The 21,593-nt window shown below is 51.9% G+C and overlaps 7 protein-coding genes across 7 annotated transcripts; 2 read left to right on the top strand and 5 right to left on the bottom strand.

The window, feature by feature from the left end:
- Window positions 1-136: 136 nt before the first annotated feature.
- Window positions 137-1,116, bottom strand: CTRU02_213621 (mind kinetochore complex component; the record flags this gene model as incomplete). Its single annotated transcript, XM_036730043.1, has 3 exons — window positions 137-416; window positions 511-635; window positions 724-1,116. 3 exons carry the CDS (start codon window positions 1,114-1,116, stop codon window positions 137-139), a joined length of 798 nt encoding a protein of 265 aa, XP_036578304.1.
- Window positions 1,117-3,581: 2,465 nt separating this feature from the next.
- On the bottom strand, window positions 3,582-8,227 carry CTRU02_213620 (spo76 protein; the record flags this gene model as incomplete). Its single annotated transcript, XM_036730044.1, has 3 exons — window positions 3,582-4,304; window positions 4,356-7,826; window positions 7,883-8,227. 3 exons carry the CDS (start codon window positions 8,225-8,227, stop codon window positions 3,582-3,584), a joined length of 4,539 nt encoding a protein of 1,512 aa, XP_036578305.1.
- Window positions 8,228-10,610: 2,383 nt separating this feature from the next.
- On the top strand, window positions 10,611-12,823 carry CTRU02_213619 (uncharacterized protein; the record flags this gene model as incomplete). The annotated part of the gene is made up of 4 exons (XM_036730045.1): window positions 10,611-10,620; window positions 10,687-10,869; window positions 10,925-11,303; window positions 11,359-12,823. 4 exons carry the CDS (start codon window positions 10,611-10,613, stop codon window positions 12,821-12,823), a joined length of 2,037 nt encoding a protein of 678 aa, XP_036578306.1.
- Window positions 12,824-13,499: 676 nt separating this feature from the next.
- Window positions 13,500-15,324, bottom strand: CTRU02_213618 (D-xylulose kinase A; the record flags this gene model as incomplete). The annotated part of the gene is made up of 3 exons (XM_036730046.1): window positions 13,500-14,705; window positions 14,757-15,199; window positions 15,270-15,324. 3 exons carry the CDS (start codon window positions 15,322-15,324, stop codon window positions 13,500-13,502), a joined length of 1,704 nt encoding a protein of 567 aa, XP_036578307.1.
- Window positions 15,325-16,161: 837 nt separating this feature from the next.
- Window positions 16,162-17,770, bottom strand: CTRU02_213617 (cation efflux family protein; the record flags this gene model as incomplete). Its single annotated transcript, XM_070206093.1, has 2 exons — window positions 16,162-16,754; window positions 16,822-17,770. The coding sequence occupies 2 exons, from the start codon at window positions 17,768-17,770 to the stop codon at window positions 16,162-16,164; spliced, it is 1,542 nt and encodes a 513-aa protein (XP_070060125.1).
- A 1,730-nt stretch (window positions 17,771-19,500) lies between these two features.
- Window positions 19,501-20,703, top strand: CTRU02_213616 (Sir2 family protein; the record flags this gene model as incomplete). The annotated part of the gene is made up of 1 exon (XM_036730049.1): window positions 19,501-20,703. One exon carries the CDS (start codon window positions 19,501-19,503, stop codon window positions 20,701-20,703), a length of 1,203 nt encoding a protein of 400 aa, XP_036578309.1.
- A 39-nt stretch (window positions 20,704-20,742) lies between these two features.
- On the bottom strand, window positions 20,743-21,423 carry CTRU02_213615 (uncharacterized protein; the record flags this gene model as incomplete). Its single annotated transcript, XM_036730048.1, has 2 exons — window positions 20,743-20,912; window positions 20,967-21,423. The coding sequence occupies 2 exons, from the start codon at window positions 21,421-21,423 to the stop codon at window positions 20,743-20,745; spliced, it is 627 nt and encodes a 208-aa protein (XP_036578310.1).
- Window positions 21,424-21,593: the final 170 nt, after the last annotated feature.

Raw genomic sequence — 21,593 nt, 5'->3', positions numbered from 1 at the left:
TTTTTTTTTGAACGCCTTTATCCCTGGGTATTTCATGAATTCATCTCCCACAATGGTACAAACAAAATCCTCCCGTACATCAAGTGGTATCATGATTACATCGCAGCTATGCACAAAATCACGCCATTCACTCCCTTTAAATCCTCGACATCTGCGCCTCCGCATCGCGGGCCTCCGATGCCAACTCTGGAGCAACGTCTACCAACATGGCGTTGGCGCCGTCGATATCGGCGATGTGGCCCTCAAGCTGGGTGAGAAGGGCGTCAATTTCAGCGCGCTGGGACTGAATAGAGGCGAAAAGGGACTCATTTGAGGCTTGTGTGTTTTGCAGTCGCGCGTTGAGATGAGACTGTTGCGAGGCCAGACGTGGGGCGAGGTGGGCTTTCATAACGTCTTCGGGGGGTAGAAGGTGTGGTCTATGGTGAGAATGTTAGTCCAGCGCTTTGATATGTGACAAACTGGATATAGGGGGATAGAATGGGTTAGCGGGGACCAAGGGTGTGTTCGTACGGGATAGGTTCCTCAGCATCGCCAGCGCCCTCTTTCCTCCTCCGCTCGGCGTCGCTGACTAGGCTCTCGAACTCGTTGAGCTTACGAACAACATCGCGTTCGACGAGAATGGTTTGAAAGTCTTTCTGTAGCCACGCGACAAACATGTTAGCTTCCTGGTCGGTAAAATGGTTCCTTCTAGTGGGAATTCCCAGAGAGAAGAAGTAAACGCACATTACACCTCTCCTCGAGGTAGTCCACCATTTGCTTCTGCACATTGCGCAGCGTATTTGGCGCGTGAGAGGCGATTGTTGGGAAACAGGACGCGAAGTTGTCGTAGGCAACTTTTTGCAGCGTCTTTTGGAGAGCGCGATCGTAGAGCTTAATGAAGTAGCCAGCGCGCACACCAGGTGTTACTGCCGTATGCTTCTGCGGGAGGGGTGGTGATGCTGGCGCTTCTTGCGACTGTTCCGGCTGTTGCGACTCTGTTTGTGTTTGCGGTTGCGGCTCTAACTCTGGTTGGTCTTCTTGTTGATGTTGTTGTTGTTGCTGCTGTTGCTGTGGCTGCTGCTCTTCTTGTTCTGGTTGTGAGGGTGGTTGCGATTGATTGTGGTCGGAGACGGGCATGTTGAACGAAGTCGCTGGTGTGGGTTTAGGGGATTGGAGGTAAGCGGGTGTGCTGGTGTGTGGTTGATTGTTGGATGCGATTCTGCGATGCAGATGAAGACTGGGCGGGCGTTGGCGACGCGTTTGTAGTGGTGGGGGTCCCCAGCGCGAAGGTGACGGAGGTTCACGTGAAGTGTCTTGGCGGTGGGATGCGCTCGGCCGATGTTCGTCCCCGCTAAAGCTTGCCAGGGTGGTACCTGTCTCACTCGGCCGAGTTCCCAAACTTAATTCCATGCTAGACGTGCCAGAGACAGGCTGGCATCCTCTGACATCGTCTGGAGGGAGCGATTCACCTTTCCTATGAAACAAGACGGAATCTTTTTAATATCACGGCCTACACAGCCCAATTTCAGTATGCTGTTATTGTTGTCTTGTTGCCACTGAATGTGGCAGTGGCAGTTTGGCGAGGCAGAATGTTAAATAGACATTGATATTTCTCCTTTAGGTGTCGTGAAGCTGCCTGTTATTGTTTTATGATCCATTGATGAATCATCTTGTAATCTATGGGTCTCTTCTTGTCTGATAAGGCCGACTTAAACTGAGCCAGCATGAACGATGGAAACCAAGCTTCATTGGGGGTGGGGGGCTTTTCCCCCATGCTCCTTCCACGAACTACTTGCTTTACACCTGACAACTACTTTGCATGCTTGGAGACGTTCAAAAGCTCAGAAAACTATTTATCAAACCGGCATTATCCCCGCAAGAACACATGTATCGGTAGTAAAAGGAGGAAACTCTCAACATGCATCACGACGAGAATACTGTCCCATCAAATCTAGCTGCGGCTATAAGAACATTCCTCCAGATAAATCACATCGAGGAGAATAAAACGATATAATTATTATGCAGAAAAAATTCTGTTAAGGGGGCGAAAAAAGATGCAAAAAACAAAAGACTGTTCAACGCACTCTGCTCGTATGGAGCGTTGAACGAGTGCGCCCTCCAGATTTAACAGAGCATCTGAATCCAAGGGTATATTTTTGTGCTGCTGCTCTATCGACCAGGCCATACGCCCAAAGATGTCCCGATAGCTGTTGAAAGGATCTAAGGGATATTTCCTATAAGTATGGTATACTGTTGGCTTTAGATGGAAGGCACGCGGCAACTAGACGGCGGGCTGTAGGTTGGTTCCTTCCCCCTTTGCACGGCTCGTGATACGTCACTCTCAACGGTTTGGTCTCGTCCTGGAAGGACCCACAGTAACGCTATTCAAGAGGTACTATGGGTAAGAATACAAGGCCAGCTATGATCGCTGGTCATCTGGTATATTGTACGTTGTGTATCAGAGTACAGTTAGCATCCCAGGCGTCCAGGTTCTCAAACCATAGCCCCAAAGATCAACGTAACATGCCAAAACTGGCAGTCAGTAGTTCCAGCCATCTCACTTCTAGCCCATGGAAGATGGCTTTCATTCATCTCTCTATGAGACTTGGGTGGGGGTTGATGTATAAGCCATGAGCACCACAGCAGACACCCTTGGATTGACGCATGTGTATAGTAGGCGCTTTTGGAACATCCACGGAAACATATTAAAGTCAATAGATTCAATGCAATATTCATGAAAAAAAAAAAAAACTAAAAAAAAAACTTGACGTGTCAATACTTATGTTCACTGTTGAGGTTACATGGTTACACACCGCAGGGGTAGCTACAAGACAGGGGCTAAGAATAGAACAAACAAAAAGACTTCTACAGAGTGACGGTATCGCAGTCAGAACTTTCTCCAATAAAAAAAAATCGGGCATATTCAAAGGCGAAGAAGAATTCTGATGAGGCAGGCTGATAGGGAAGGATGATAACGTGAAGACCGGGTCGATGTGACATCTTCATATTCTGTTTGTGATTGTCTCCTATCTAAAAAAGCACTTTGTGGACGAGACGATAAAATCTAAGTGATAGTTGAGGGGACGAATTACCTTCCAATCCAAACGTTAGCGTACCAAGCTCTCATTATTCTGAAGGACTTCGTCAGCTTGGCGACATTCGATGTAATTATTCGATTCTGAAGGTAAAGTGGGATATGCCAGGATAGTTGCATACAAACTCCACTGGCTTCAAACAAGATGGGCAGAATTCTAGCCTAACAGCACCTCTCTTTCTGATTTCGAACTTGACACTCCCGAAATGTGGAATCCCATCATTTCACTTTACGAAGCCGAGATGAGACCACTTAGTGTACAGGCATCAAGCATTCATTAACGCAGCCTCGCCGGCCGGAACCGCAAGACAGAAACACGAGCACTGAGGGGTATATTGACAGCTCAAGCCCAAGCGAAGAGGCAATGTATAGAAGCTAAGATTTCGCAATTGCAAGAGCACCAATGCCGTGCACTGAAACACCCAACCCGACCAGAGGGATAACCATCCTCTAAAGCCCAAAGCTAAACCTGAAACTAACTGAACGCAAAACTTTTTCGTACACTGAACTACTCGTCATCGACATCCATCGTATTCTGGGCCGACCTTCCTCTGGTGTTCCGCGCCGATGACCTCGTCGCCGCTCGGGGCGCGGGCTTTTCTTTGGGTGAAGGCTTTCCCTTGGGTGCGGGCCGGGCTGGTAGTTTTGTCTTAGGTGTCGCCTTGGAAGACGCTGCTGATCTACCCTTTCGTCCGTTAGCCTTGGGCGGTGGGGTAGCCTCCTCTTCCTCCTCCCCTTCGTCGTCTGCCTGTTCTTCCTGCTCCTTGTCCGACTTCGCCGCAGCCTCTTCCTCGGCATCCGACAGCGAGGAATCTTCAGCGTTGCCGTCGGGCTCGACACTCGACTTCTGAGCTTCTTCATCTTCGTCGTCTTCCTTTGGAGCGTCCGAGAGAACCGAAGAATCGCCGTCCTTTTCGGATCCTTCCGGCTCTGGGGTCGGCTCACCCTCAACATACTCCCACTCTTGAACGCCATCCCACATCTCCTTGTCGTCATCAGAAGAGTCACGCTCGGCGTATTGGGAGACCCTTGTAGCTCTACCGCTACGTCTTCGATTTTCCAGAGGAATGTCAGACTCCGGGCGCTTAGCCTTAACCTTTGCAGGCTTCTTAGGCGCAGTAGGTTTCTTTGTCTTCAGCTTCGGCTCTCTAGGGGCTTTGGGCTCTTTGACTTGTCTAGCCTTCTTTGCGGCGGGCTGGCGATCTCCTCTCTCGTCCATAGACTTTCGTTTCTACATGGCTGTTAGCGTCAAATGCAACGGATTCAACAAGATGGAGCTTACCTTCTTCCTGTCCATAGATTTGAAGAGGTCGTCCAATTTCTCATCGATTTCAACCGGAAGGAATTGCTTCTCGGCAATCTCTTGGGCGGCCTGGTGTGATGGCAGGGCGCTGTAAAGACCCTTTGGCAAGCCAACCTTGCCTGGGTAAGCTTGGAAACTCCAGTTCTTTCTCTCCTGCCATTTTCTTATCACGGCCTGAGCTAAATCACTGATGATGCAGAGGTTCTCGCTATCTTCTGGGTTGATGTAGTCGCGGGTTTGCTTGACTCTCTCTGCGTACTTGAAGATCAAACCCAAATTTTCTTCAGTCGCCACATTCGAGAGGTAGTACAGAATGTAGCGACCGTGATCCGCCAGATCGTTGGCATATGACATCCGCTCCTCCTCACTGGCAGCCGCCAGGTTATCTAACCTGTTGAAATCAGGGTGGTGAGCCAGCAGGGAGATAAGCCTGGCCATAATAGCTTCCATGGGGCGCTGCTCATGCGATGCAAGTGCACGTACACGAGAGCGGATCCAAGTTTCAATTCGCTGCTTCAAGTCGGCGCTAGGCTCGAATGCCGTCAAGAAGATAATAGTGTAGAACCGCACTCGCAGTTTGCCTCGCGCCAGGTACTTCTGGAGTTTCTCAATAAACCCTTTTCGAACTTGCAATTCGGGGTCTTGTGCGGTGAATGCTAGGCGGTCGAAATCAGCGGGCGTTAGCAGGTCATCAAAATGGTTGATGGTGCACAACTTCAAGAGAAGTTGGGCAGCAAGCAGACGAAGTCGTGCCTTGTGGTGGTTAGGCGTGTCTTTTGTCTTGCATAGCTCTCCTCTTTTCACCACCAGCGACTTCAGAAGTTTGAAGACAGGTGGGGCCTTTTCCTGGGCCTCTTCAGCCTTCTGCATGCTGCGCAGACGGTTGACCAGAATGTGCAGAGACAAGCACTTCGCCTGAAGTTCTTCGTCCATATCGGCATCCTCGACCCATTGAGGATCTTTGTCTGTGGCATCCTGTCTGACTTGTAGTAGAATCTGCTGGACAGTCATGTTGAGAATGTCTTCGTCCGCATCCAGAGTGATCTTGGGCGCTTGAAGTTCGAGCTGCGCAATGGCTTGGAGCTTGTTCAGGAAGTGAGGAGACCCGTAGTTCCAATCCTCCATGATCTTCTGCAGAAGGCCGGTCGCGCTGACAAGGCCCTTCTCATCACCCTTCGCCAAAAGAATCTTGATGGCATATTTAGCACACTTGACTGGCCGGCCGTACAGAGCGTAGTTAACCAGAGCTTGTGAAAACTTTCGTTCTTGCGGAATTTCTTCCGGGTATTTTTTCGAATAAGACGCACAAGCTTTGAGAGTGTCAACCACGATCGGATCATTCTCGCTCGTCTCACTGGGCGCCTGATCGATCAAGCCCTTGCACAATCCTCCCACATGAGTCTTGAACAGCTCGGGGTTGCGTTGCGAAATCTCGTTGAGTATTTCGTGGGAAACGGCGCCATAACCGTCCTTGTCGTTCCTTGAGTAGTCAAGGATGGTCGACAGATGGCTGCGGTTGAACAGCAAACAAGCTGACCGGTACAGGAGCGGAAGTAGCGTGTCCAAAATACTCGCAGATTGGCTAGCGTTGATGCGCTTGACCAACTCTTTGATGGCCTGTCGCACAGTCTTGTAGTCGCTCTCAGAGCTCACCGAGTACTTGACGAGCTGATACGCGCGACGGTCATTCTGGTTGGCAAACTTTTGAAGGTCTGCCTTGACCTTGAAGGAGTCTGGGAAGAACTGTGTAATGTACTGAACTGTCCTCTCCAAGTTTGCTGTCTTCTTGGGGCGGTTGTCATCCATGACGCCACCATTGTAGAGCTCACATTGCTTGATGAACGCCTCCAGGACCTGGGCAAATTGGGGTTGCCGACCTTGCATGGCAAAGAAAGCTTTCTTAGCGGGAGTGTCTAGCGATTGTGTAAGAAGAAGCAATCTCTCTGCGCGAATTCGGTCTTGTTCTGCAACGCCGGCGTTTTGTTGGCTTTGACTCGAAGAGGCTCTGGCGTTCTTGGGTGCTTTGATGGGAGGATAGTTCAACGGGATTAGGCACTCAAAGAGTACACGATCCAGCAAAATGTTAAGCTCAAGGTCATTTGCGTAGAACGCATTGAAAATACGCGACGGAATCCCTGATAGGGCTGCGACAACGGTTTCCTGCCCGGCGGCCAGTTCACCTGAGCCGACAGCCCACAGCTTTGCTAATAGAGTCATTGCGTCAACTCGGACAGCATTGCGCTTGTCACGACAGCGGTCAGCAAGACTGCTCAGGACAGAGCCATCTTTGTCGACACCACCTGGAGCTCCAAGCTTGGTAACGAAGTCACGGAAACTGAAAAGCTCCATCACCTTGACAGCAGCCAGTCGAACCTTTTCGTCGCCATCATTGAGCTTCTCTCCAAGGTGCCTTACAAGTTCAGACTGTTCCTCGCGACTAAGACCAATACCACCGGCCGAGGTGGCCAAGATATACCCAACGGCAGTAGTCCATGCTGCTCGAATCGCCGCTGTCTTATCGTTTCTTCTGCCCAAGAAATGGTGGTAGGCCGTAGAATGGGTCTGAGCAAACGATTGAGGAGATAGTGGCGTTGTGAGAACACTGTCGGAGACTTGGCTAGGAGCCTCATCCGCCAGCCGAAGCGGGGGGTACATGGTAGGGTCCAAAACTGGATGAGGAGGTGGTCCAGCAGCTCCCAGTCCTGAAATCATGTCTCCAAGCGTCTCGGTAGCAAGTTGCCGCAGATCCACATTGTCGGCAGACAGCTCTGCTTCGACTTGTGGAATGACGTTCTGCAGGACAGATGGACAAGCACGCCAAAGTTCTCTGATGAGATAGTGGGCTTTCCTTAGCTCCTTCAACTCCGAGTCCGTGGGACCTCTAGGCGCATCTTCGTCATCCTCGTCATCGTGTTTACCAACAGTCTTGGCCGCAAAACGCGAGGCGTCAATAATGACATCGCTAAAATACTGGCTGACATAGTGAACCATCTTTTCCGTGCAAACGTTGCAGATCTCCTTCGCCATAACATAAGCAGGCGGCTCATCCTTGGGTAGCAGAGTAGATTGGCTGCCGTTCTGTTCGCCGCGTTCTGTACGACTCTGAAAACCACCCGGGGGTGCTGCTCTGAGGAATTGGGCCATGATGACCTCGATAACTTTGGGGTTCATGCCGGAAGCCTCGTCAACCAAAGCAATCAACATTTCTGTCATGGTATTGCCGACTTCTTTGGAGACACCCTCTTCCGAACTTGAGCCTCCGGACACAGCATCGAAAAAGGCAGAAAATAGTCGGAGTAGCATATCATCAGCGCCGTCAACGTCATTAATCAGGAGAATACTTTTGACTTCCGTCAGCGCCTGCAGCACATACTTGTGCTGGTTGTGATAAGGGTGTGCCTGGTCACTCAGGGCAGGGAAAATGTGTGAAACGACAAGATTGAAGAACATCTACCGCCTCAATTGTCAGTCAAGCGTGACGATACACACCATCGAAGGAAGCTAACCTTGGTCTGATCCGCAGTAAACGGCGCGTCAGGCGCACATAGGCGTAGAATATCAGCGATGCACACTGCAGTATACGCCTTGACGCCCCTATCTTTATGCGCCAACAGGTTGCGTTGACCCAAAGCATGGGCAACATCATTAAGCGACTCGACATCCACGGCATCTTGGTCAAGACTGCTTAGCTCTTCTGAAAGGGCCTGCAAGCGGTTGAGCAACTCGGTGGTGGGTATAGGCTTCCCGGGCCTCCATGTCAATTCCTCGTCGAATTGGAGACTGACAAGCTCTTCGCCCCGCTCCTCCTCGACCTCCTCCTGAGGTTCATCGCGACCGCGACGAGGCGCCATGGTAAGAGGTATGTGATGGGCGCTCGGCGGGTGACGTGTTGTGAAGCGGGGAAGACAGAATCGAGGATGTAGCTGATCGACGGAACGTGTCAAGAGTCGATGATGCGCGCGCAGGCTAACTCATGGATAAAATTTCGCGCGTTCCAGATATCGATGAAGCGTAAAACGACAAAATTGGGCGCGCCAGATCGAAGCCCAATTGCGCGTTGGCGGCGAGAAGGTGCTGAAGCTTGAGGCGGCTTCAATGTTGCGACGAAAATGGATGGGAAAGGTCGAGTCGTGTTACGCGCCTGCGCTTGCAGTTCGTCGGTTTCGCGTGCTTACCTGAGCTGAGGGAAGGTACAGGTAAGGTAGAAGGGACCTCAACCAGGAGCTGCACCACAGCACCTTCCCTTGGGAGGTGCTGGCCCGGGCGCGACGTGGAAGTGGGACTACCCCTGCCATGCCTCGGGTCCGTAGTGGCTGGTGCCATACCGGTGTCAGCTAACGGAGCTCTCAACTTCCATTCCCCACTTGAAGCAAGCTAGAGCTTGGTCGTGACGGATAACATCAGTCACCTCGGTTTTTTGTTGGCAAACATCACAGAACCTCTATCAATTACTCATAATCCTATGTCATGACATATGCGAGGAGTAACATTTAGTGTTGGTAGAAAATTAATACTCCGTACAAGCTAATGGCCCGTTTTATCTTGTCACCAGGGCAGGTTGAGAGATATCGGGAGTTGCTATTACATCATGATGGTTTTTGTAATAGATTTGGTTATTGGGTCTTCACTCGGGAAAAGACACAAAATAAAAAATAAAAAATACATAGATAGAGTTCTCATATGGCAGTTTCCGTAAATCGCATCTTATTTGTCGTCTGTTTCATCCTTGACGACGTTGGGTTCTCTTAGCCCTTTGAGTGCTCGGTAGCGATAGCAAAGCACGCCATAGAACTTCAAGATGGCAAGTGTTCGTCCTTTGATGAGACAAGAGCTTTCTTTGAACCCAGGACGAGATGAATTCCCTGCGACGAGTAAGTAAGTTTGCTGCGATAAACAAATACTATGAAATTGGGTTGGTTTACTCCAGACACACACTTCCGATTGCTCTCTTTCTCTACATGGCCAGCTTCTGGTTAACTACAAAAGAAGCGACTCATGATGAGAAAAACTCATACAGTGCAATTTAATAAAAAGCTAGAGGATGGTAGGAAAGAAACTATCAGTTGGCGGTCGAGTTGTCACCAGAAAGCCATGGAGGCCTGTTCAGACACACATCTGGATGGCCACGTCGTGAGTGTAGAGCAAAAGCAGACATATTTAAAACAAATTAACTGAAGTGAGAATATATATACGTATTAAGCGAGTATATTCCTTTGGACCGTGGCGCGTCTCATGCTATACCTCTTTCCTCTCTTCTTGCCTGCCCGTTTCCCCTCTCTCGCTTGACCAACTACGTCCCTCTCACTTACGACCCAAAGCTACTCTAGGAAAGAAATTTTCTTTTTCCATCCATCACATCAGAACTGCCGCGTAAATAAAAAACACAACAACCTTCGTTTATATCCAAGAACATCCCAAGGTGCGTTGACTTCTCTGGAACACGACTCCCATTCCGGCTTTCTTCAATCTCATTAACTTCACACTTGAAGCTCCGCGACTTCTCTCGTTCACCTCATAACCAGCATTCATTCACCTACTCAGTCTCCAAGGTATGTCAATAATTCTTCTTATCTGCTGATCCCTTCAACTTGTTTATCCATCCAAATTCCCCATAGCGGATCGTCACCTCAGAATCACCCCTCTCTCAAGATACCATCATTTTCTTCCATCGCTTTACCCATATATCTCCAGTGTATCGAGCTTCAGAGAAACAACTTCTTTTTCCTCCATTCAGTTCTAAGAACTTGATCGGGAATTCCAAATTTCAAAACATATTCATCTTCTCCTGGTGCGTTCACCTTGTGAACAAACCCTAGAGAAAATTGCCCTTCTTTTTCGCTCCTTCCTTCTGAACTATATTCAGGTGGCCACACGACTTTGTTTTTTCATTTTTTTTTTCACCTTTGTTGAAAAACCCTTCTCTCTGACCTTCCATCTACTTTTCGCGTTCTTTTATTCCTTAAGTTTACCAATCTTCTACCTCTTCCTTACCTTTCTTCACTTCTCAACGCCCACTCACGATCCATCTTTTCACAGACTCCATTACTCTCTTCAGCAAGCCCTAGTAAGTATTATCAATCTTTTTGTTAATCATCTTATCAATTGTCACTTCTAGACCATTTCCTGGTTTTGTCGGTTCCATCCATGGTTTCACAGATTTTCACATATCCATCTCGAACATCAACTGACAAAGTAGCAGACACTCTTTAAAAAGCGACAACAACATCACTCAAGATGTTTGGCAGTAAGTTCTCTTCCCTCGACATTTTCATTCTTCTTTTTTTTCCAAGTTAACCATGAGCCGAAACAGGCGGTAAACCTCACCGTAACGGCTACTATGCCGAGCACGATCACTTGGCCGTCACAGACGGCGCAATTCAGCGCAAGACTGAGCATTGGACTGCCTATCGCAAGTCAGATGCTTGCTTTCTGACTTACGTTATTCTCGTCTGTGCGACCCTGTTCGCTGGAGGCGTTGCGATTGCCGCCGTTCGTAAGTTTCACTCATCGTGCCTAACTGGTGTCCATGTTTCTCACACTCGATGTAGTCATTCGTGACCATATGGCTCCGGTCGACAACGCTACCCAGGCCGCGGTTGCCAACATCGTCCCTCGCTTCCCTGCCATGCAGTTCACCACCGGTTCTTTCAATGGTACCCAGTACAGCGCCAATCATACCCAGAACGCTGTCTCTACTGGCATCTCGACCGGCATCCATATCTCAACCGCCGATCCCGCCCACTGCACTGATGAGACTGAGACTCAGACTTCCACTCATATCACCAGCGAGACATCCATGGAGCAGATAACTACCATCAAGAAGACGCTCACTCAGACTCGTACTTTGCAAGAGTCTGTCAAGGGAACAACTGTGTCTTCTGCCTTGGCTGTCACTGGCACCCAATCTGGTACAACCGTTGCCTCGCAGTGAGTATCTTCTTGAACCTCAAGCTTTTTATTCAATCCTCTGACATTTTCCCAGGTCTGTCGACACTATCACTGAGTTCATTACTAGTTATGTGACTGAGACGGCAATTGAGACTGCCAGTGTAACTCCCACCGAGTCTAGTGGCGAGTCCACCTCTCAGGTCCAGACTCCGTCGATGGAAACCACTTCAGTCTTTCTTACCAAAACCCGAACTGCCGTTAAAAAGGTAACTTCTACCGTTCGGGAAGTGGTGGTCATCACCACATACACCCCCACAAGCATCGTTCTCTCAACTGTTACCGTCACTCCTTCTGAATTTGTTTCTACCCAAACCCACGAGGCTCAATGCTCCCCCGACGACCATACGGTCTATGTCACTGTCACCAAGGCTGCCGAACTCGGTTCTAGCTCTTTGGAATCTTCTACTGTCATGGCTAAGACCAAGATCGTCTCTCCTTCTTCACCCCCCTCTTCCTCACCGTTCTCTTCCTCACCGGCTCCTTCCCATTCCACTGAAACTGTCCTGGCCACCTACACTGTCACCGTGGACAGCCTGAAACCCATCAGCAAGGCCCCCGTTCATAGCAGCCCCTCTGGTGTTTCCAGCCTGATCACAACCGTCATATCCGGCGTCGAAAAGACTCTTGCTGTGACCGAGATGGCTACGCAGACAGTCTTTGAGACCGTAATTGATGGAACCACTGTTCTGGTCAGCACTGCCGTTTCTTCAGTGCTCGGTACCCCCGGTACCCCCGTCTGGATATCCCCCTCCCCTTCTACCCTCCACGGAACTGCGACCGTCACCAAGACGGTCACTGATATGGTCACCGAGTCTCTCAGTGCATCTGCTGCTGATGTCCTTGAGGCTTCATCCACCACCGTCATTGCGTCTTCTAGCAGTGCCCTCGAATCCACACAGTCAGTCTTCACCACGGTCTACCTCGCCAACTACGAAACCCGGACCTTGACTGTTGATGGCATCGCGACCATTACCCTGTACATTGACGAACCAACTTCGTCTGCCTTGAACTCCACCAATATGCCTACCAAGACAGATGTCGATGTCATCACTGAGGTCGACATCAACACCATCACAGTCACAGTCGACGGCGAGGTTGAGACTTCCGTGGCCAGTGTCCCAAAGAGCACGAACGCGACGCTTACCCAGATGAGAGTGGTAACTGAGACCGGCACCTCTACCATCACCAACACAACTCGCATCGCTAACAACACGATTGTGCAGCCCTCGGGCGTCACAGTCAACACCACCATTTACATCACCGGCACTCCGATGATGCACCCCACCACCGCGGTGCAGCAGCCGCCTTACCCCACGGGCAACAGCACTGTATTGTTCTCATCCACAGGCACTGGCCATCCGGTCAGCACTATGCCTGTCGTGGTGTCCAACGCCGAGAAACGTGCTGAGCCGTTCGGCTTCAGCGCAGTTGATCGAAACAGTATGACCTGCCAGACCTGTCTGGTCATGTTCGTTCTGGGACTCTTTGTCCTGTTCTAACTTTTCATTCTGATGATACTTTTAGCCTTCGTCGTCTTTATCTCACGCATGCACCAGACAGGACCCATGATGTCTAGTCAAAGGTCTGCTCAGTGACGAAGAGCACATTTTCTTTCTTTTCTTTTGTACGGCGGAAAATACCGCAGAACGAAACGATTCACATGATTATGATTATGATCGATACCCCATAACGATTTGGGAAGGCTGAAAAAAGTGATTTCACTGGCATTCTGGGTTTGCAAGCTTGGTACATTTGCGATGGACTTGGTCAAAGGACGTTGGAACCACGACGGAAACTTCTTGGGGATAAATAAGGCCTGGTTTCTTCTTCATTCTACTCCCCATTCTTACACACACTCAGGTAGTCTTAGCACCACCGAGACAGGGTAGGAGGAAGAGGAGTGTTTGGGAATTTGGCCGCCTGGGTAGTTGGTTGAGGATCTGGTGGCTTTGGCTTCAGGACCGTAAGCTTCATCATACAAGACACGCATTACTCATAAATGACTATCCCTCGCAACATTCCAAGTGATACAAAGTGACACGAGACTCTTCCCACTTGATTAACTGAATAATACCGGTAGGTGAACAGGGAACCATCGACTGAAGATGACCAAATCGCTTTTCATTCATTCGCATTATCTAAGTCTATTCTTTAAATCCATCCTTCTCGTCAACCTCAGTTGTGAGCAACCTTGAGGATCTCCTTCTCCATCTCCTCGAACGCGCCCACGATGGGCTGATACTTTTGGAACACGCCGTCCTTGAAGCCGTCGTCGACCTTCTGGATCGCGCCCTCCTCCTTCCACCGCTTGCCGATGAGCTCATCAAAGCTCTCGCCCTCGGCCCTCTCCAGCGCCCAGACTGCCTTGTAAGCACCGCCCAGCGCGCATGCGTTGCCGCCGACGTCGAGCTTGTACACGCCATCGACGCCACCCAGCACGTCGCCCATCACCCTCGCGATGGCGGGGTTCAGCGAGCCGCCTCCGACGAGGTAAATCCGGCGAGGCTGCGCGGGCAGGTTGTCCTTGGGGCTGTGGACCAGGTTCTGGCTGCGCAGACGCATGGAGAGGGCCTGGCTCTCAACGATGATGCGCGGGTCCGTCTCCTTGCTCCACTGCTCCGTGGACTCGGCCAGCTCTGAGCCGTCCTGGTTGGCGGTGTACCGCCACGTGCCGGCCTTGATGTTGGGCACGATCTCGGGGAGGTCAAAGTACAGGCCCAGCTTGGCCTTGTCGGACTCGGAGCGAACGTCGAGAGGTGGGGTGTCGAGGACAGCCTTGTTGAAGTTGGCCCAGGGGTCGCCGCCTTCCGGCTTGGGCAGGGCATCGCGGACGCGCTCACGGGCGAGACCGCCGTTCTTGTAGCAGAGCATGAACATGTACTGGCCCGGCGTGCAGGGGTGGTTGAAGAAGTGGTACGCCGCATCGGGCTTGTACACGGGCGTGACCATCAGGAACGTGGACGATGTGCCCAGGGAGACGATTGCATCCATGGGACGAAGGGGCAGGGCGAGGATCGTGGCCGGGTTGTCTCCAGTGAACGGGGCGATCTGGCAGTCTTTGCTGAAACCATAGCGCTCGACGAAGTAATCGGCGATGGCGCCCATAGAGCCACCGCCATCCTGGCGAGGCTCGCCGAGCTTGGAGCGCAAGTCCGCCACACCGGACTTTCCGCCGGCAGTCAGCTCAAGGAGAGGCTCGCTCCAAGCGTTGGCGGGGATATCCCAGAGGTTCATGCCGCAGACGTCGCTGATGTCAATGGGGGCAACGGTGCCGAGAAGGACGGAGGCGAGGAAAGAGGAGACGAGGGAGACGCGCGAGGTGGCGGCATACATATCGGGGAGCTTCTGGCGGAGTCGCATGATTTGTGTGCCGGTGAAGCGCTGGACATTTGTCAGTACAAGTCAAACCATCATGGCGGATGAGCTGCATACGTGGTGGGCGGCGCTGCCGGTGACCTCGGCAAGCCTCTGAGCTGTCTCGAATTGGGCATCAAACTTGTCGCACTGCGCCTGCGTGCTGTGGTCCTGCCAGTTAGGCGCATATGGGTGGGAGAAGGCCTCCTTGAGCTGGTCGACAAGCGACTTGTCGGCCTTCAAGCCGCCGAGCAGCTTCTCGGCGTCGTGACTCCAGTAGGTGCTGCCGTGCTGCTGGCATGAGCCGCTGATCCCCTTGATGCGGTCCATGGGCGTCTTCTCCTTGAGACGGGCGAGGACGAGGTCAATGGCCTCGAGAAACATAGCGACGGGTGCATACACCTCGCCCTCCTTCTCGTTGGTCAAGACGCCCTTGTGCAGGCCATATTGCTTGCCAAAGTCGGCATCAAAGTCAACCTTGGCCTCGGAGATGACCGTCAGATCGGACTGGACGACGATGGCTGTCTATATGTCAGAACATTGTGTTGAACTACAGACAGTGGTTGGCGGGGTATTGCTGGGTGGACTGACCTTTAAGTTGCTGGGTTGAGAGGTCAAACCCGAGATACAAGGGACCGGAAGCCATGATGAGGGGAGAGATGAGAAGATCGCACACTCTTTTGGGTATCTAAGTATTCTCTATCTCACAATTTGAACATGCAAGGAAAATGATAAACAGGAAGGAAGAAAAAAAGAGCACGATGCACTGGGATATTTTGGAAAGTTAGCCGCTACCCACCGCTCACACTCTACATCACCTTGACGTGGGGTGTGGACATGGAGGGGCAGGTTCGGGACAGGTCGCATGGTCTCAGCCTCGTGGCAATTCAGGCTAAAAGCAATTTGGCCAATCGTAGATTTTGCAGCTAGATGCGACGAATAGGCGCACCAATTACATTGTGACAGCTTGGCGGAAGCCAAGCCAGCCTTGTCACTGGGCTCGGGAGTCGGGCACAGCTAAGCCCGCGTTCCATGCGTTCTATGCGCATCTAGATCGCGGTCCCCGCATATTGCGCTGGACAAGCTCATAGGTTAGGATAGATGGACGGACAAGGTTACGGGAGCCGGCAAAGGGTGTGCATCACGACGAGACACGGTTGTATGCAAGCCAACAGGCTAAGACACAAATGACTCTGTTATTGGCACGAAGAGACATAGGCTCTCCGGATGACTGGCCTTTTGCTGGCCTTTTGCTAAAAAAACCACCCTAAACGCCGCCCAGATGCAACGCATGCCTGAGAGGACTCTCCAAGAATGCTCTCTATCATCTCCTGTATACCAGAAGAAAGGGAAAGGAAAGGAAAAAAAAAAAAAACAAGACGGCGGCTGATCCACGCTTCCAGACAGTGTAAGGGGAAACCAAGGGTATCTCATCGTGCATGGCAAGTCCATCCTCCAGAATATACAACTAGGGACGCGGCCGCTATTGGTGCTTGTTGTGGCCGTTCTCGTTGGCCTGGGTGTCCTCTGGCTTATCCATGTTTGCCTCGCCAGGAATGAACTCGTCGAACTTGGGCGCAATCTCAGCCTCCTTTGGGACGTATCGGACCTTGATCCTCCGCACACCACGAACGCTGGAGCCGACCAGAGTACGGACCTTCTCCTCGATTTCGCGGACGTGCTCGACAGTCCAGACTCCAGGAACAGCCAGTTCAATATCCACCAAGTAGTTTTGGCCCGACTTGATTCCGGAGATGTCTCTGATTTCTGCCTCGTGGCCCTCGGTAACCTCGGACAGGCTTCTCAGTGTGTGCTTCTCGACTGATTCCTTGACCTCTTCATCGATGCTGCGGTCGGCCAATTCGTGCAGAGCAGACAGGGTGTTTTCAGCGCCAGCCTTGATGACAAGCAGCGAAATCAGAAGGCCACCAACGGGATCCAACCAAGCAGCATTCTTGAAAATGTTTGCACCCAGAATGGCAAGCAGAGTGACGATTCCGGTCCAGCTATCGACACGGTGGTGAACGGCGTTGGAGGCGAGGACAGATGACTTTCGTTCGCGGGCGACTTTCATTGCTGCAAATTTCTTTGTCAGATCTGGTGCTTACGCTTGCTTACTCAATTGGGATTGGGTAATACTCACTGGCTTGGTATAACCATTCCTTCACGGCGACAGTGCCAAGAGCCAACCAGGCAGCGTGCAGACTCGGACCAGAGTGATCATGGCTGTGGCTGTGGCCATGGTGATGGGCGTGAGCGATGGCCTCAGCTGCAGCTGCGGCATCCAGGAACAGGTGGGCGTGTAGGGTCAGCAAGCTGCTCCAACACATGAACAGGCCGCCGCCAAGAAGCATGCTAGAGACTCCCAAGGATCCCAGGCTCTCAATCTTGCCGAAACCTGTGGGGAAGGTGTCGGTCGGAGGCTTCAGACTCCAAGAGACAGTAGCCAGGGTCAGAATATCAGAGGCCAGATCAGTCAGACTGTGCCAGGCATCAGCAACCATTGCCTGGGAGCCGAAGGCGTAGCCACCGGCACCCTTGGCGATAGCCATGCCCAGGTTAGAGTAGAGACCGATGCGAGTGATGCGGACACCAGCGTCGTTCTTGTTGCTGGAGGTCAGGTAGACATTGTCATGATGATGGTGGTGGTGATGGCCATGGCCGTGGGAGTGGCCGCCGTGGGAGCGTCGGGTCTGCTGCATGTTGGAGGTGGTGTTGGTGGCTGTGGTGGTTGTTGTAGTTGTAGAGGACATGATGGCAGATTTTGATCGGATGGGGAAAGTAGTGGTAGACAGGCCCAGGCGGAGACGGGCGGCGTTGGGGGTTAAGTAGGGATCGCAGGGAGAGGCGGCCGGGCTGGAAGTTTGATAAACGCGGACGCGGCGCAGATGAGGGAGATGTGGCCTAAAGGGGGTACCGGTAGCAAAATCGAGGCAACGGAGGAGGGTGTGTGCTCCGGTTCCCGATATTGCTGCGGCGCGTCTACCTCCAATTCCCTTTCCCATGCCAGCGACAGCTGCAGACGTCACACTCGTACGCAGCCCGGGAAGGCGGCGGAGCAGTCCCGTAGGACGCTTGGACGGGGGAGACATGTACGCAAGGCTCCAAAAAGCGACTTTTGCTAGGAATCGGAAGGGGTAGGGGGGACGAATGATGGGATGGCTAATTGCAAGCAGCGGTAGCGGTAAGGAGCCAGGGACGCGTACATGCTAATGCTAAGCAAAGGGTGAACGAGGGGTGAGTGTGATGGAGGGGGGAGTGACGGGAACGGAGGTGCGGGAAGGAGGAGAAGGTTGCGGGAAGGTGCGGGCTTGGATGCAAGAAGGGAAGGAAGCAGTGACGATGCGGCAATCGCTCTGCTCGGTCGTTGTTGCGAGATTTGTCGCAACTCCGGCCACGGCGGGTGTTGATCTGATCTCGGAAGCTGCAGTCACAGTCGCAGATGCAGTACCAAGTGGGTGCAGACACGCAGACAAGGCAAGGACGACGCAGGGCAAGGCACGGCAAGGCAGGGACAGGACAGGGCCAGTTCGCGGCGACGGGATGGCTGCCAAGCCAGAGAAGATGGAACCCGTACCTGATGGCGAACAAGGGGGGTTGGTTACAGTTCTCCAGTGAGAGAGAAAAGAACCTAAAGAATCCACAAGGCGGATGATGAAGAAGTTACTCGGTACCTTCACTACGTAGTTTGTGTAGTTGACTGATCGAATGAGCGGGGCTTGACTACTGAGACTGACTACTCTCGGCACCATTTACTGGAGAGGAAGTACCTTGTAGAGGACACTCGCTCTGAACCTCTCATCCAAAAACCCAGCCTTCAGTTGACTTTCTTCCTGCAAATTCCTCTCAAACTCAAAATGCCCGTTTTGGCCCCGTCACCGGCGACACCAGGGTTAGGGATGGGGAAGAAGCTTGAATTTTTTTTATTCAACTGATCCGGTGGTGCCTGAACCTGGGCGACAACATGCGTCAGCAACACCCACTTGACTAATGGAACCCAGCGTGGCTGTTACGATTAGGTAGGCATTGCAGCTCTAATACGAACTGAGTTTGGCTAAAACCTACTCCGGACGCACCGCTATACCCATGGTGCCATCTCATAAAGAACAGGGGGGATGCTCCAAGGGATCAGCCGGCTGCATTCCCAAAAAGATCAGCGGAACCAATCCTCCTGTTAGTGTGTCAACTCAACTGGCGGAACAATTAGACATCCATCAGACCAGCTAACAAGTTCTGTTTAAAAAAAAAAAATAGTAAATAAGAAAGGGGGGTAAAATTGTACAGTGAAAGGCAGCGATTGCAATTCAACCTTGACTTGCCTTTGGTCTATTCTATTTCACCACTGAAGCCCAAGTGCCTGCAGTTGCTCTTACTGGGCCTACCGCCCCACAACCTACATAGTACTTGACTTTTTTACCACTCTGCTGGGAAATACTGACATAATCTGCTCAGGCAAGCCACACCAGGCTTTGTCATCTTGTGGAGCTTAATGGGTCCTCTGAGGCTGCTCGCGAATCATGACGAATTGACAATTGAGATGGAATCGCCTCTTCATACTCAATATGAGATGAGCCCGTCGTATCGTTTCCATTTACACGCGTCTGACAATCCTAAAATCTCTTCCCTTGCCCTGGTGCTTCTATTCTTAAAATCACCCCCGGGTTGGCATGCCCACATATCAACCGCTTCCCTTAATTAACCTCCTTCTCCCCTCCACCTCCCTCTCCTACCTTACCTGTGCCCCTGGCCCCCCTTTGGTGATCCGGGTTCCTCCCACATTCCGACAGCCTTACGCAACACTCAACCTCGAAGCCTCGCCCCAATGCGCAAGCCTCTTATGCGCATTCCCTACACGGAACTCCTGGCTCCCCCCACAGTCCGTCCAAGCAACGCAAACACCATCCCCGGCGCTGTCGCGGCCCTCCAGAACTTCTTCACAGCTCCGCCGCCAAAGGGGCTGCCGAGGTCAACAGTTGTCCTGACTGGGGCTGGCCTATCTGTCTCGAGCGGCCTCGCTGATTACCGAGGAGTCAATGGAACTTACCGCGTGAACAAGACTTACCGTCCCATCTACTACCATGAGTTTCTCTCAAACCACGAAGCAAGGAAGAGGTATTGGGCCAGAAGTTTCCTAGGATGGACCTCACTGCACAAGGCTTCGCCAAATCAGGGTCACTATGCTATTCGAGATCTCGGCCAGCTGGGTTTGATTCGCAGTGTCATCACTCAGAACGTCGATTCGTTTCACTCCAAAGCTCATCCTGATATTACAACTTTAGAGTTGCACGGCTATCTCAGGTCTACCGTTTGTGTAACTTGCAGGAACGAGTACCCCAGAGACACTTTCCAGGATGAGTTGGCGAGACTCAACCCGGCGTGGGCGGCGTTCCTCGCCGAAGCTTTAGCTTCTGGGGCTCTTGATACGGAGAATCCTGCCGAGCGCAGGGCCAAGGGCATACGGACCAATCCTGACGGAGACGTTGACCTACCAGGCGCTCCCTACACCACCTTTAGATACCCAGCCTGTCCGCACTGTCTTGCGCATCCACCATCCACTCCCGAAGGTGCTAAGCACGTAGTTGAGACTGACCATGATGGTGCTTGGAAGTCCACCAGTTCGGCCGGGATTCTGAAGCCTGCCGTAGTCATGTTTGGTGAGAGTATCGCAAATGAGGTCAAGACGGCTGCCGAGGAGGCCATTGACGGTGCCGGTAGGCTCCTGGTTCTTGGGACCTCGCTCGCCACCTACTCTGCCTGGCGGCTAGCTAAGAGGGCTCTCGACCGAGGTATGCCCATTGCAATCGTTAACACGGGGGGCGTTCGAGGCGAGGAACAGATCTCTGCGGTGCTTGACCCAGATCCGACAGGGGCTGCAGGAGTTCGGACAGAAGTATCCACTGATGTCGTGCTTCCGGCGCTGGTCGAGCAGCTACGTCAGCTGTCAACAACCAGCGCCTCTGTTCCAGGAGGGGGCGTGAAAACCCCAAAGGAGAACCATGGCGTGTTTAAAGATATGTTGTCATAGTCCACAATGTGTATAATACAAAGCGTATCCATTATGAAGCTAAAAGAAGCTCGACATACCACGAGCCGGTGGCTTAGAGGCGTCTGGGACTGCAACTGGTGGTCGGTCTACACTCGGTTCGGGTTTGCTCTTACTTGCGCTGTCCGCCTGTCGTGCCTTATCCTGCTTCTTCTGCCGTGAGACATCCTCTCGTTCAATTTCTTTCAGCACTATGGGCTCGTCAGCATTCAAGGTAGTTAAGGGTCGTTTTGTCGCCCACGTACTCTCTTCCCATTCCAATTCTTTCTGAGGATCGCCTGTACCCAACGCCTTCTCCACATCGACTGCCTCGCCCCTTTGCAGTTTCTCGACTACTTCCCGCAAGACTCCGATGCGAACATCGGCCTGGCGCGAGAAGGCTTCGTAGGACTGCTTCGTCGACAGCATATTAATGGACATGGAGCCGATCAAAAGGAATATGACAATGTAGAAGGTAGCGGGGTTCCACTCCTTCTTTCTCTTCGATTTAACTCGCTTGATCGATGGATCATCAGGGAGCTTCTCTTCGCGTCGGAACGGCTTGGGGATTAGCGACTTCCAGAAGTCCAACTGTGCGACTGTGGGGAGGGAGCTCGCGTGCCGGGCATGGAAGTAGAGGGGGCGATGCGCGGCTTGGGCATAGACCACATTTCGTAGACAGGAAGCTGAGGCAAACAGCCGCTGGGTAGCGATTCGCGACATTTCAAAATAGTTTCGGGCAACCGATATGGACAGAGTAATTTGATGCCAGCGACACTTTTTGTCTAGTCTTTGAGAAGCAAAAAAGTTCCAAGTAGCCGCGACTGGGAGTTGGAAATGGTCCGTGCACCAATAGCTCCGGTCCCACGGACCGAACCGGACAAAGGTTGCCC

This window comes from Colletotrichum truncatum (genome assembly GCF_014235925.2).
Source record: "Colletotrichum truncatum strain CMES1059 chromosome Unknown Contig_0010, whole genome shotgun sequence".
Classification (NCBI taxonomy): Eukaryota; Fungi; Ascomycota; class Sordariomycetes; order Glomerellales; family Glomerellaceae; genus Colletotrichum; species Colletotrichum truncatum.
Note: the sequence above shows the minus strand (reverse complement) of the source record. Positions and strands in the feature narration are given on the sequence as shown.